Source organism: Ziziphus jujuba, chromosome 8 (genome assembly GCF_031755915.1).
Source record: "Ziziphus jujuba cultivar Dongzao chromosome 8, ASM3175591v1".
In the NCBI taxonomy this organism is placed as follows: domain Eukaryota; kingdom Viridiplantae; phylum Streptophyta; class Magnoliopsida; order Rosales; family Rhamnaceae; genus Ziziphus; species Ziziphus jujuba.
This window is the reverse complement of record NC_083386.1, coordinates 22,448,997-22,461,304: the sequence shown is the minus strand read 5'-3', so window position 1 is coordinate 22,461,304 and position 12,308 is coordinate 22,448,997. Positions and strand designations below refer to the sequence as shown.

At 33.9% G+C, this 12,308-nt stretch overlaps 2 protein-coding genes across 7 annotated transcripts; both read right to left on the bottom strand.

Moving 5' to 3' along the window:
* Positions 1 to 329: 329 nt before the first annotated feature.
* Positions 330 to 6,631, bottom strand: LOC107414075 (uncharacterized). Of its 5 annotated transcripts, none has more exons than XM_048470503.2 (11): positions 6,156 to 6,631; positions 5,259 to 5,788; positions 4,816 to 5,001; positions 4,591 to 4,702; positions 4,468 to 4,501; positions 4,302 to 4,339; positions 4,135 to 4,169; positions 3,907 to 4,059; positions 1,280 to 3,747; positions 991 to 1,080; positions 330 to 814 (listed from the first exon to the last, which is right to left on the bottom strand). In XM_048470503.2, exons 2-11 carry the CDS (start codon positions 5,378 to 5,380, stop codon positions 765 to 767), a joined length of 3,288 nt encoding a protein of 1,095 aa, XP_048326460.2. In that variant the 5' UTR covers positions 5,381 to 5,788; positions 6,156 to 6,631; the 3' UTR covers positions 330 to 764. The 5 variants fall into 5 exon arrangements, with proteins under 5 accessions (XP_048326460.2, XP_024927603.3, XP_048326461.2 ...); XM_025071835.3 differs by having other exon boundaries at positions 5,259 to 5,357; XM_048470504.2 differs by lacking the exon at positions 6,156 to 6,631 and adding an exon at positions 5,891 to 6,107 and having other exon boundaries at positions 5,259 to 5,357.
* A 2,180-nt stretch (positions 6,632 to 8,811) lies between these two features.
* Positions 8,812 to 11,352, bottom strand: LOC107414096 (uncharacterized). Of its 2 annotated transcripts, none has more exons than XM_016022193.4 (5): positions 11,172 to 11,352; positions 10,650 to 10,787; positions 9,696 to 9,766; positions 9,456 to 9,542; positions 8,812 to 9,364 (listed from the first exon to the last, which is right to left on the bottom strand). In XM_016022193.4, exons 2-5 carry the CDS (start codon positions 10,774 to 10,776, stop codon positions 9,080 to 9,082), a joined length of 570 nt encoding a protein of 189 aa, XP_015877679.2. In that variant the 5' UTR covers positions 10,777 to 10,787; positions 11,172 to 11,352; the 3' UTR covers positions 8,812 to 9,079. The 2 variants fall into 2 exon arrangements, with proteins under 2 accessions (XP_015877679.2, XP_048326463.1); XM_048470506.2 differs by lacking the exon at positions 11,172 to 11,352 and adding an exon at positions 10,959 to 11,113.
* Positions 11,353 to 12,308: the final 956 nt, after the last annotated feature.

The window sequence follows — 12,308 nt, the reverse complement described above, 5'->3', positions numbered from 1 at the left end:
TTGTTTGTTTGCTTATTTATGGCTCATAATATAAAAAGGTCCAAATTAGTATTATTTATATTGGAGTATAATTCCCACGTATAAAGGATACAGCAACCTATTTTGAATTAGAGACTTTGAAAGTACCATATAAAACTGGAAATGGTGGCCAGCAGCTGAATCTTTTTATATTTATACATTTTTTTATAAATAATGAACATATATATGTGTATCCATAGGAAATTTAATTAAGCAGCAACGGATATAGATCATATGCTTTCTTAGCAGTTTAAGCCATGATTGCTCTTCAATAAAACATGTTTATTTGCTTTGTTGTGGGGGCATCAATGTAAACCACAAGGTAACCCAAATTCACAACTTCAAGGTTCTAGGCCCCAAAGGGACTTCAGGACCCATAATAAACAATTGTTAATTGATTACACAAAAATACAAACAATTCATTTTTAAATATCCTAATTATAGAGGTTGAAAGGGAGCTGAGCATAATAATAACTAAAATAAGGGAAAATTGAATGTACAAACCCCACATCCCCATCCCCCAAAACCAAAAACAACAAACAAAAAAATGAAGAAAAGCTGCAAAGTATTGGCATGACCTCCTTTTCCCTGCATGTTGAATAACAACGCAATCTATACCAACATGGGAGAAGTACAAAGTTTTGACCTTGTGCCAAGACCAGAATTATGTGTGGTCTGATACACAATGGTAATGCCTACCTTGATTTGAACTTTACAATTATCCCTTGCAGTAAAGAAGCTTTACCTCATTTTGTGCTGCCCCTAAACGCTGAAAGAGAGAAGAACGACCTTGTCCCTGAGACACAGAGTAATGGCATTGAATCTATTATAATTCAAGAACTGGAACACTAAGAGGTAAACTAAAAAAGGAAAGACATACTACCCAATGCATACAGGAACATGACCAATGTTGTGAAAAATAATTTAAGAAAACAAGAGCATGTATCACTCTAGATAGAATGTAAAAGAAACCTTTCGCAGAGGGTAGTGCAGCTGGGTCACGGCTCTCTTGCATCTTGTGTAAAGAACTCCGAGCATCGAATTTGCCAATACTTGATTGAGCTGCCAAACAACAACAGCATGAGATACAGCTAACGAATATATCTTAAACTCTACAGGACACCAGCAGTTTACGAAATAAAGCAGCACTTGAGAAAAAGAAAAGAAGCTGGGAGCTATAATGAATACTTTTGTATTACAGCTCTGTCCTTTTAGCCAATGCTAAGAGAGGAAAATACAAAATTCTAAGAGGCAAACGTACTAGAGTAGACTTCATGAGCATCCAAATTCCTTTCGTGATCTTTGGACATTGAAGTTTTCTGCTTTCCATAGCTCTTTACATTAAGAGTAGCCTTTCTCAGTACATTGTCAGAGTCGTCCTCTCCTTCAGAAAAGACAGATGGGCTAGACCAACCACTTGTATTTCCGTCTACCTTGCTCTTCCGAGCAAACTTTAAGAGCCTCTTCAATCCTTTGGGTGCATCCTTTTGGTAGACTATGGCAGGAGGATTTTCAGCATTTCCCCACTCGCTGTCAGTTTCATTGCTCTCTTCTTGTAACATCTGGGATAAGGAATGACGGACACGCGAACTTGACAATCCAACAGGTGCAATATTGGCTGAAGAGGTAAGTTGACATGTGCTGTCATCACATGGGGGCATGACCTGATGCTCCTCTATTTCCACCCAGGCTGATGGGGAGATAACTGATTCTTCTTCAGCTTGAATTTCTATTGATGACTCTGCAGCAACTTTTAAGTCATTGTCCCCATCAGCAGCAACAGAGTCAAAGGTCTCTGCCTCACCACAAGTCTGATGAGTATCTACTGGAGTGTCTGATTCTATAACAGCATCAGAAAGGCCAACTGACATAATATTCTCCTCTTGTTGCTGACCCACCACATCAGACACACTAGCAACCACCTCACTTTCTCGAGTCTCAATGAGATTTCTGCTGTTTCTCACACATTCCTCAGATTGAGAGGAATTTTTTGTCTTGTTAACAATGGGACCAACACCAGGGCTAGTCCTAGAACCCTTGCGTAGAAAAGGTTTTGATTCCACTGGTACTACACTGCTTTTCTTCGTCATCTTACCAGGCTTGGCTGGAATTATGCCAGAACCATCTCCAGAAGCTGTTGCAACTTTTGCTTTTGTTGTTTTACTGTTCTTACTCGGTGCTGGCTGCTTCTTCTCATTCACACCCTTTGAGCCCCTACCATTATCAATGCGGGATTCCTTCACATTTCTCTGTGGCTGCTGTGATCTTTCAACTTTAGGGCTTGGTCGAGAAACTGATGGTGTTTGCTGGGGTTTCCTGCGTGTTGTAGTGCCAGAAGAAGTCAAAACAGGAGTTTTAGCTGGTGATGTACCCACGGTTCTAGGTGATGGTGTTGATGGCCATGACTTACGTGTAGGAGGCAAGGATGACGCTTTAGATGAAATCTTCTTTGTAACAGAAGCTTTAGAGTCTTCCTTTTTAGAATTTGCAGGTTGAGGTGACTTTTTAATTGTTCTTTGGGGATTGCGTAGAGCACGTTTTTTATCAACCTCATTCACATTAGTGGAGGCCATTTCAGCTTTCCTCTCATCAAGAATCTGCTGCATTGCTTTAAACTGTGCGTCCTTTTCTGCTTTCTTCCTAGAATTCTCTACCCTCAGTTTTTGATCCCTCTTTTCCTTGTAGTGGTCATAAAAGCCACCTCTCTGTTCAGAAGGACGTTGTTGGTTTCTGCTAGTTTGAGGTTTCATATATATGCCAGGTTTACATTCCATCATTTTCGTCAGCATCTGGTTCAACTCTGCTTCCTTTATTCTATTCCATTCAGTCATTGCATCTGATTTTCTATTATTTTTCTCTTCCTGAGGCACATTAGAATCTGATTGGACATCTATTGGGTCAGAAGAAACTTTCTCCATTTTTTCAAATTTCACATCAACTTCAGAGGTTTCAACAGTATTCTGATCTTCAGGAATAGAATCTGACCCTGGTTTCAGTTCTGCTGAAAAATTTGGAATCTCACCATTCTCTACATCATTTGGAGTAATAGAAACAGAGTCTTCAGATTCTGGTTCACATTGGATGGAACTTTCTCCCATACCCGAACTCCATCTTCTCAATACAGATTTATTTGCAGATACTGATGTATTTGTCAATGATGTCCTTTTTTGTGGATCTTCAGTTTGATCCCTTTGTTTGCTTTCGAAAAGATTGATTGCATCTTGAACACTCATCCGTCGTACATTACTCTCGGGTTTCTTATTTGACTGTTCAGATCCTTCCTCTTCACTACCATCTGCAGTAACTTCTCTATAAGGAAAATTCTTTTCCCTAGCTGGAAAATAGTTCAGGCTCTTAATGGTTATTGCAGCTGCCCTCCGTGATCCAGTTCTTCCGATTTGTACCCTCCGCATTGGGGACGCTGACCTTCTGGGTGATGCAGATCGTATAAGACTTCGACTTCGGTCGGCGCATGTTTTCTCCTCATCACTTGACTCGGAAGAATTCTCACTTTCTGTTGAACTCTGGCGCTCAACCTGAGCAGCTTTTGCAGGGGAAACACCGTATTTTACGGCTGTCATCGAATGTATTGGTTTTGATATCCGAGAATCCCCATCTCTCTCATTAGCATTATCATTCCTAGCACAGCATTTAACTGAGGTCTTTTCATCATTTTGGGTATCTTCAGTAATGCACTTCTCATTTTGCTCCAAAGTCTTGCACAAATTCCTGTAAATTTTCATTGTCATATTCCTCATGCAATGTCATTTAACTTAATTAGGTAGCATTTAAAATATGGAAAAAGGAACATTAGACGAATGCATATAAGAGTTCTGTCAAGATACTAAGTTGCAATGCAAGGCAACTATTATTAGGTGAGAAGCTTACCTTAGAACTGTTGCTCCAAAATGTTCAGAAAATTTTGCTAAATAAGTTATCTCTCTAGAGGTGCAGGTGGCATCAGCAGCCTTGTTGAAAGCCAAAGCTAATTCCTGTCTCAATGCTGTGAGCCTCAAATCCATAGCTCGCAACAGTTCATTCCTGATTATAATATCCGTAGCTTAGTGCTGATGCAGCAAAAGTGAAATGCTAGTAAAAAAAATTCCAAGGACATACTTTGAAGTATCTGATGACGCAATCTCTACTTCAGACTGTTGTCAAACAATAACACATATTAGATAATCTGTTAATGACCAATGAGACAACCTCTAGGATGTCTCAAAAGGAGAAATAGAATAAGAAAATGAAATGCACTTCTAAAAGTTGCAGCCAAGAGCAATTACTTTAGGTATTGGTGCTCCATCAACCAAGTTACTGCCATCTGCAAAAGGAGGGGAAAGTGATATTCATTAATATTTTAGAAATATGAAATTCAAAGAAATTTTGAGTGCAATTCAAGACAGCAAGGATGAGGAACCACTGGCAATAGAATAAAATCAATCCATTTACCTGTTTCACCATTTCCTGAAGGCTTTCCATGGTCCTGTGTAACATAAAATGTAAATAAAAATATCTGTTCATACCCATCCGAACATAATCAAACACAAGCATTAAGGGATGGAGGAATAGTACCTGATCATATAAAGAAAGATGAAATCTTTTGGCTTCCTCCAACTGAGACATCTCATCTTCAATAGCATTGGCTGTATTTATTAAATCCCGTGAACCAACAATCTTTAAGAATCTGGTGAGAAGTAAAAGAATTTAAATATCAGGAAATACAAGTACTGAAATTTTGTATGTGACCAACGAAAATAGAAAGGAGCACAAACAAGGAAACGTTAAAATGGTAAGAACCTGTTTAAAGTTGATTTTGTGAACCATGGTGCACCATTCAGGTTCTCTGGCAGTAAGAGTTTAAAGTTAGCATTGGACCCTTTAGAGTGTAATTCGTTTACTTGGGGTAAATGCGGCAATAACAACTCGAGAAGACCAGCTGCCAAATTTTCTACTTCTCCACCGCTGCAGATGGTTGCCTCATACCTGAATCACACAGGCCATTTCCCACACCCCCAAAAATAAATTAATAAATTTAAATATTAAAAGATAAAATAAAATAATCTCATCCTAACTAAACTAGGAAGAAGAACAATACACAATAAGAACGACAAAAGTTAAAAGCAGTGAAGATGAGGAAATAATGAGTAAAGGTGTCAATATTTCACAACTCAAAATAAACTTCAAAGCAAGTTGACAGAGTTAAATTCAAACTACTATAAATAAAATTATAAATAAATAACCTGTTTTGCGATGGAAAAATTTGAATTGCAACATAATCTAGAGGTGTATCCCCATCTATTCTGCCCGCCATTTTCAGCTCAATTACAAAACAGGATAGCCTGAATGGAAGACAAGAAAACATAATGCCTTAAAGAGAAGAAAAGCCCAATTTGAGTTTACGCTCGATTCAAAAATTACTTAGAAAGAGGAGACAACCCAGAATTCAAATTATTATCTGTGTGCCACAGAACTATATAAGTGTCGATGCAAAAATTAAAACACAAAAAGCATCACTCAGTCTTCTTAATATAGCATAGTTCCTAAGCTACTTATGATACCGCGTTTCGGAATTCAGATAATCTCTCAGCTTTCACAAAACCAATAAATCGTTCAACAAGAAAAGCTACTTCTTAACAATTTAATACTACAAATGGAAATTGAATAGCAGCAAACATCTTTCAGATTCAGTAGCAGTAAAAGAATATTAGAATTGAGTCCGCTAATTCAAGTCTCCACATTTCAGCAGAAAAGTCGGCATTTTCAGTCAGATCTAGACAACAAAAACACCAACATCAACAAAAACAATCACAAAAACGCTCATCTCGAAGCCAAAAAACAAAAAAACCAAAAAAAAAGAAAAAGAAAAACAAACCCATTTGGACAAAACAAATACCCAACAGCCAAAACTTCAACTCCAATCTAAAAGAAGCTAAACATTATAATGTTCCCAAATTAAGCTCTTTTTAACTACCAAACGAATCGAAAACCGCCCAAAAACGAACAAACCCAGAACCAGAAAACCCCAAAAAGAAAAAGAAAAAAAAAAAAAAAAGACCCAATAAGGAAGTAAAACCACAAACTCAGTAAAATGCAGAAGGAAAAACAATGAATGCAAAGAAAAAGAAGCAAACTTTAACCTTGAGGCAGTGTCGGTAGAGGTAGACGAAAGAGAAAATAAGAAAAGCAAAGATCTCCTTGGAATAGCGAGTGAGCGAGTGAGTGAGACAGAGACAGAGACAGAGACAGAGACAGGGAGAGAGAGAGAGAGAGAGAGAGAGAGAGAGAGAGAGTATGAATGAATGCGGAGTTGAAATTGTTGAAGAAGCTCAGAAGGAAGAAAGAGAGAAAGAGAAGCAAAGGTATGATGTGTATGTGTGTGTTACTTGCAGTTTCAGCTACTCCATTTGTTTGTCTCAGCAAAGAAGAAAAAGAAACCACCGCGTTGATTGCGTTGCTCTCTACAAATTTTCTCACCACCACCACCACAACGACCACCACAACTGGATATAATCCAATTGAATTCAATTTTAATTAATGTCAACGCGTGAATTCACGCTCCTCTTTTTATTTTTTATTTTTTTATTTTTTGGATTTTTTTTTCCTTTTCCTTTTTCACCCTCACCACCACCACCACCACCACCACCAAAGCTTCTCCATCCATTTTCCATTTGTCCATCCCTAAGCTTTTAAATCTCCTGTCGGTTTTTCCTTTTTTTCTTTTTCTCTCTCTCTCCTTTCGTAAAAATCTTTTCTTTTTTCTCTTTTTCTTTTCTTTTATTTTTTTATTATTATTATTTCTTTTTTTTTTTTGGGTTTTTTTAATTATTTTCAAAGGTAAATGCCCGCTTGATTTGGTTTTTTTTTTTTTTTTTTTTTTCTTATTCCCAATTCACATGGTCATGTCGTAACTAGTGTGAGATGCTTAAAATAAATATTTATAATATAACTCCGAGGAATAATACCTTAAACCTACCCTTTTACCCATTTTATTAATACCACTCCCTTTTGTCATCTTTCTCTTTACTACTTTAATGTCACAAAACAATAATAATAAATCGAATTAAATTAAAAGTGTGATTTGTTTCGAATTTATTGGGTTTTCAAAAAAAACAAAAAAAAAATTGAAATTGGGGTTTTATAATTAAGAATATGAAATGATGTTGTTAGGGAGCAAATGATAAGATGATGATTGAAATTGACGTAACAATTGAAACCTTGATAAAGTCAACAGTTTTGGGGGGTTTTAGACCCCTAAACCTTATAATTATACATCATCATTCTTCAATAGTTCAATAGGAAACTATCATTGCGCTCACCGCCAACGCGTTTAATTTTGGTTTTTTTTAAATAATTTTATATTTCCATGTCAATTTATTATCAAATAATATATATATAGGTACTGTACATATAAGAATAATATTTAAATTAATATTTTTAAAAAAAATATTAATTTTAAATACAATCCATATATAAATGGTCCGTACAATAGAATTATATATATATTTTTTATATATAAATTTTGAAATGTAAATATTTTCATTTTATAAAATTAATATATGTTTAATATATATTTTCATTTTATTAAAAATTAGAATATCCAAATGAAAACAAGATTATATATATAATATAAAAACATAATGAATGCGCCAACAATTAATTAAACTTTCTATACAAAACAAAGGTAATTAAATTTAGAAATTTTTTTTTATCATATATCATAATTTCTATCCTATTATCACATAAACGAAAAAAAAAAATATATATATATATATATATATATATATGTGTGCTAAGGCCTTGTGTTAGCCTATGGTAAGAGGCACCAACAGAGACTGGGCTGCGTTCGAGTCTCACCAGCCAAAAAAAATATATATATATATGTGTTATGTTAAATTTATAGGAGAATTCAAGTTCAGATTTGATTATATTTTAAAATATTGATCTTTGCCACCTACTACTAGTAATAACACAGTTTGCATAGCTACCACCACATGATATTTTTTTGGACACTTGTTTTTATTTTTATTTTTTTATGTGAGTGATATAATTAGAATGTAAACAAAGTAAAGAAAAGTGAATGAGATTGTAATGCAATAACATAATCCATCCTTTATACGCCTTTTTGACACAAAAAATATTATAATTTCAGATGCAAGCAGCAGAGAGATATGGACGTTTGGCAAATCTTAAAGCTACAACCCACTCATTCCATATTTTTGGCTTTTTGGATGGTTGATATTGCGACCCTTCCAATCCATCTCAAAGACTGCAAAAACGTTCATCTTCCACATCCCTCTTTAGCACTTCGAAGTTTGATCCACCAACCTGCATTTATTCTGGAAAGCTTCAAGACTTAAAAGTCCTCTTTCTGGTCCAGTTTGTGCAACAGATTTGGTAAAAAAGCAAAATTTACATCTTCCGGTTTCCACACCAGACATGCAAATTTCGTTCAAAAGGATTCATGACAAGACAGATCAAAGCTGTTGCTTTCCAATGTTTGCCCACCATCAATATTGACCAGAATCCCACTATGAATATTTCAAGCTCTATGATTATACAAATAATTGCCAAGAGTACAAGAAAATAGTAAGCACAATCTAAGAACAAGACCACGGTGAATAAATAAATCTTGAAGACAGCATAATATATTTATTTTCCTTTATTATTTTATTAATTTATATTGAATCTGGATCTTTGAGTCTCAACCCTATATCCCAGTTTCAGCTCCTCTATAAATCTACCATCATGAAAACAATTACTGACATGTATTTGATCCAGACGCAGACATTCAGAGGATTGGAACTGCAAGTTTATATAAAAATTAAGTGTTTCAAAATTCTTGTGGGTAAAGTAATACAAAAACAAGTATTTTCTTGACCGCTGCTATCTGATACAACTGGAAGAAGCCTAGAATATCATCAAGTTAGCATCAAATTATAATTGATACGACCATCAACAGAAACAAAAGCAAATTCCTTTTTTTTTTTTTTCTTTTTTTTTTTTTTTCCTTTTTTAATTTTCTATGGAAAAAACGAAAAAACTTCTGCAACTCGGAAAGTCGTCAATGGTGTTTCTTACCACCACCCTTTCTACCTCCACCCTTTTTACCTTTCTTCTTTCCACTTCCCTTCTTCCATTTATTGATCACAGGAGCACCAGCATCATTCTCTTTTGATGGAGTTGAACGCAATAAATGCTTCACATCAAGTATACCATTTTTAAAGTAACCTTCGCTTGCTTTCAAAACGCTATTCTCAGGCCTGTGCTTCCCCACAGATCTTTTAGACCCACCACCAGACTTCGTAATTTCACCAGATTTCTCAATAACACGTCCAAGAATCACACTCTGTATATGTTACAATACAGTAAGAGCAAGTGCAAAAACGTTTTGAAAGGCCAATAAATTAAAACCAAAGGCAACAGAATAAGCAAATCACCTCTTTTTGCATTTTCTGTTCTCTTTCTTTCTGTTTCTTCATCTGTACTCTTGCTACACTGAGAGGTAGTCGCTGATTTTTTTGAGGCTGTCTCAAGGGAAAGCACGGATAATATTTAGGAAGCTTTCAGATTTATAAAATTCTAGTGTCATCTTCATATAAAAAACACTTAATTACTTGATTTTGTGATTAGTGCAACCATGCATGCTTTTTGCATTAAATAAGGACAATGTTCCATACCTTTCCACCAAGGGAAATGATCTTCTTATTCTCTATTGCTTTCCTTTCCTTCCATGTCATATGTGAGGAACCTGTAATTGACAAGATCAAAGAGAACTTAATAAATGCAGAATAATATGCGTATGGATCACTCCAACTAATTACCCTCTAAGGTAGGTTCCATGCATAAACCATAAGAAGATGAAATCATACATTAGTCCCTTAATTATTATACAACCACATGTTCATTTCTAGAATCCATATTTCAAACTTCCAGCATTTAAGATACCATCAAAACATATCAATGCACTCTGTTCAATTCGTCAGACACATCAAACTGTCTCAGGCATTCAAGTTTTTCCTCAAACCCATTAATTTCCCGTCAAGAGGCTAAAACCCTTCACTTCCTACTTGATGCCTAATAACATGCATAAGCAGATGTCAGAAGCTCATTTGGAAACTAAAGAAAGTACAGATTCCCAATAAAAGTTGGTTGAGTATCATGCGGTAAATGGAAAACAGAATCATTTGATTGCATCTAAAAAATATGAAAAACAATTACAATTGCACACTACTATTAATACTTGCACAAGGCCACCAAGCACATCAACTCAAAAGGCATAGATTTATCAAGTAAGAGACTCCATTTTAATAAAATCTCACGAAGTCAGTTGTGGTTTTTACATTCTCAGACGTATGTACTCCATAATTTCACAAATTCATAATGAAATTGAGCTACTTAATTTGAGATGAGCAAAAAAAACAACAATATCAATTTACTTTCTACAATAAAAAAAGATCAAATCATATACACTTCAAGCTCTCAAATTCAATAGAAGAAAACATAATCTATATGTATGTATGTATGTATAGAGAGAGAGAGGAAGAGAGAGAGAGAGAGTTGGACACGAAATAACAAGAATGCGTATGCGCTTTAGAACAAGAAAACTGTGAATATTAACACAAAACACGTACTCAGATGCTGAATGTCTTTCATCATCGTCTTCATGTCAAATTGCATGTCCTTGAAATTCATAGGAGCTGTTGAGGGTCCCCCTCTATCACCTTGCTTCCCGCTATCACCTCGCCTATTCTTGATCATTTTGATATGCTCTGTCCAGTACCAACATGAACATGAACCCAAAAAAAAAAAATAATAATAATAATAATAATAATAAACTGTAAAACACTGATAACAGAGAGGGGAAAATTCAAAAAAGAAATAAAAAAGAATCATTTATGTTACAAGGGAGTCAATTAGTGTTTAGAGCAAAAGAATTTAACTCTAAGAACATCAAACAGATATTAAACAAATCAAAGTATCTCTAAAGGGCAAGAACTAAGAAACAGCTCTTGAATCTGCATTAAGCATACAAGTACCACCAATAAAAATAAAAACCCTAAATTAGAGTTCTAAGCCATCCACAGAAACCCAAAATCTCTTTATAGAAAACCCAAAAAAAAAAAAAAAAAAAAAAAAAAAAAAAAAGAGCTTACAGGTTATCAAAGACCCTTTACAGGAACAATATGCAAGCACAGGTAGAGAAGATGAAGAACACGGCAACGCCAAAAGACCAGACGGCACCCAATTTTTTGTGCCGACAGCCGCGAAAAAGATTAGGCTTTTATTTTTTGTTTTTTTTTATTATTATTTTTTCTTAAATGGGCTTCGGCGGAAAATAGAGTGTTTCATAGGGCTAGGTGGACGTAAACACATTTAACAAAAATAAAAAAATAATAATAAAAAAAAAATAGAATATCCTCCAATTTTTTAATATTTTTTAATATTTTTTTAAAAAAAATTAAAAATACCGAAAATTTAAAATATAAAAATTTTTATAAAAAATTAAAAAATATTAAATATTGATAAAAAATTATAAAAAATATGAAAATTATCAAAAAAATATATATAATAAAAAAAAACAAAAAATAAAAGCCTAATCTTTATTAACTATAAAAATAATTATTGAATGCCAACCATATAGGTCTTGCATTATTGGTTGACTATGTGCATAACTACTACTCTCTGATGGTTGAGTGTAAGATGGTATCCATAAGTTGCTATATGATGATATTTCATAAATATTCATTTAATTTTAAAACTTTATAATACTATTGTAAGATGCTCCGTGACATAAGAAACTCATAGAGAGTATTTAGTTGATTGATATAATTGAATGTTATATTGTCTACGTCTTAAAAGAAAATGAAAAATAAAACCTATTATAACTTATAAGGAATATATTTTGAACAATTTTCTTCTTCAAAAAAAAAATTGTGAATTGTCAGGAATTTTTTCTATTTTTTCAAACAAACATTATTATTTCACAAGTATACATTTCATCATTCATTTATCCACATTTGAAAAATAGATATTTTTGACAATAAGATTTGTCAGGTTCAAAAATATAATCCACAATTTTTGTATTTTTACTTTATTAATATTCAATAAGTAGAACTTATTAATGTTATTCAATTCAATTCATTCTATTTTGCTTATATCACTAAATGTCTAAAAAGAAATTAAAAGGTAAAAAAATATCAATGAAGTTAATTTGATAAAAAAATTTACTAAATATCAATAATATTTATGAATTTTTTAAAAAAATTAAAAAATTCCATGGATATTTTCAA